This window comes from Octodon degus, unplaced genomic scaffold (assembly GCF_000260255.1).
Source record: "Octodon degus isolate 3935 unplaced genomic scaffold, OctDeg1.0 scaffold00002, whole genome shotgun sequence".
Taxonomy (NCBI): Eukaryota; Metazoa; Chordata; class Mammalia; order Rodentia; family Octodontidae; genus Octodon; species Octodon degus.
This window is the reverse complement of record NW_004524578.1, coordinates 24,718,112-24,719,907: the sequence shown is the minus strand read 5'-3', so window position 1 is coordinate 24,719,907 and position 1,796 is coordinate 24,718,112. Positions and strand designations below refer to the sequence as shown.

The following is a 1,796-nucleotide window of genomic DNA, read 5'->3' as shown; positions in this document are numbered from 1 at the left end:
ACTGTCTCATTATTAGTGATAGAAGGTGGTGTTGACTCAGCTTCCTTTTGTTCCTCTGCACCTGAAATTAAAGTTGGTTTTTCTGTTTTGGGAGGACCCTATAAAAGTTGGTTGGCCAGATATGGTGCGCACACCCAGAATTTGGGAGGCTGAGGAAGGAGAATCATGCAAATTTGAGGCCAACCTGGGCTACAAAGTGAATTCAAGGCCAGTCTGAACTGTGTAATGAACTCCTATCTCAAAAGAAAAGACCCTCCAAAAAATAAATACAAGTAAAAATATTGGATGAAAAAAAAAAAAAACCAAAGTGAGTTCAAGCCATCCTGAACTGCATAGCAATACTCTGTCTCAAAAAGACAAAAGAGAGCTATAGAGAGATACTTAATCTCTGCATTTTTTCACCTATGGACTCAGATAATGAGAAAATGAAAGTATCTGGAGCCAGGCATGGTGGCCTGTGATCCCGGCACTGGGAAACGGAAGGGTCAAGATGACAAGTTCAATCCCAGCCTGGACAATTTAGCAGTACGTCTCAGAGTTAAAATGGGCTAGTAGCCAGGCATAATGGCACATTCCTGTCATCTTAGATTTGTGAGGCAAGGAAGGAGGATCACAGTTCAAGGCCAGAACAAAAGGAAGGGGAACTGGGGATGCAGGTCATCTTGAAGGTTCTAAGTTCAGCCCCCAGTACCAAACAATAAAAGAGTATATGTGGTCAATTTACTTTCCAACGTAGAATTTCTGTTGTCCTCTATTACACTTCAAAACCGAAGTCCTAGACCAGAAATTATGAGCTTTTTAAATGTTATTTTGGGTTATGTGATTCTGGCATTAATACCAGGACTAGAAATGAGCTCTGAGGTGACCAAAACCAAAGTTGGTAGACAAAAGAGCTCTTGAATCCAATACCCATTCTAATCATGAATATATTTTTTTTCTGTTTCTTTAAAGTAGGTCAATTTATAAGGATAGTCGGTTTAATTTATAAGGATAGTGGGTTTTTGTACTGTCTCTACAGTTTGGAATGTGTCTATACAATACAAAGTATAACTTTTAGGTATTTCAAGTTGATGTGGAAACATTTACAGATACATTGTTTTTAAATTTTTATTGACCAGGATGTGCTATAGAAGCAATTAAATGTGCTATTACATATTTTAACTTCCTGAGAACATGAGTAAAGAAATTGAGGAGTGTGTATGATTGAAAAAATCCATAGCTTTTCAGCAGGAGGCGTTGCAGTGAAGTAAACTGGATTCCTTTTGGTTCTTGTGTGGCTAGAGCAACTTGCTGAGCTTCGCCAGGAGTTTCTTCGACAAGAAGACCAGCTTCAGGACTACAGAAAGAACAGCACTTACCTTGTGAAGAGGTTAGAGTATGAAAGGTAAGGCTACATGGCACAGGTATTCATGAACCTGACATATTTGTCCCCAACTTTTAGGCTTAATTTCTCCTCTCCCCCCCCCCCTCCAGCTTTTCTTTTTTTCATTTTAGTATTTAAAATTAGTTTTATTGTGGCTTTCAATGCGTCTTTGAAATCCATACTCTTTATTTTGATATGTTAAACATAAACAGGTGTCTCTTTTTTGTCCATGTTGTGGGGTTCATGGTGAGACAGAAATGTCACGGTTTTATCAGAACAAAAAAAGAATGTTCTGGCTCTTTGCCACCACCATGAAAGGTTGCTTTTTGCTCTGTGCTGCTCTGCATTGGACCCAGCTGAGTATGGACTGAAACCTCCAGTAACTGTGAGCTAAATAAACCTTTCCTTCCTTCATTTTGAGTGTTGGGTATTT

At 38.9% G+C, this 1,796-nt stretch overlaps 1 protein-coding gene across 1 annotated transcript in view; it reads left to right on the top strand.

Moving 5' to 3' along the window:
- Casc4 (cancer susceptibility 4) overlaps positions 1–1,796 on the top strand; it is a 145,665-nt gene that overhangs the window by 88,342 nt on the left and 55,527 nt on the right. The window contains exon 3 of the mRNA XM_004623495.3: positions 1,282–1,384. Coding sequence (XP_004623552.1) covers positions 1,282–1,384 — 103 coding nt within the window. The remainder of the gene's footprint in view (positions 1–1,281; positions 1,385–1,796) is intronic.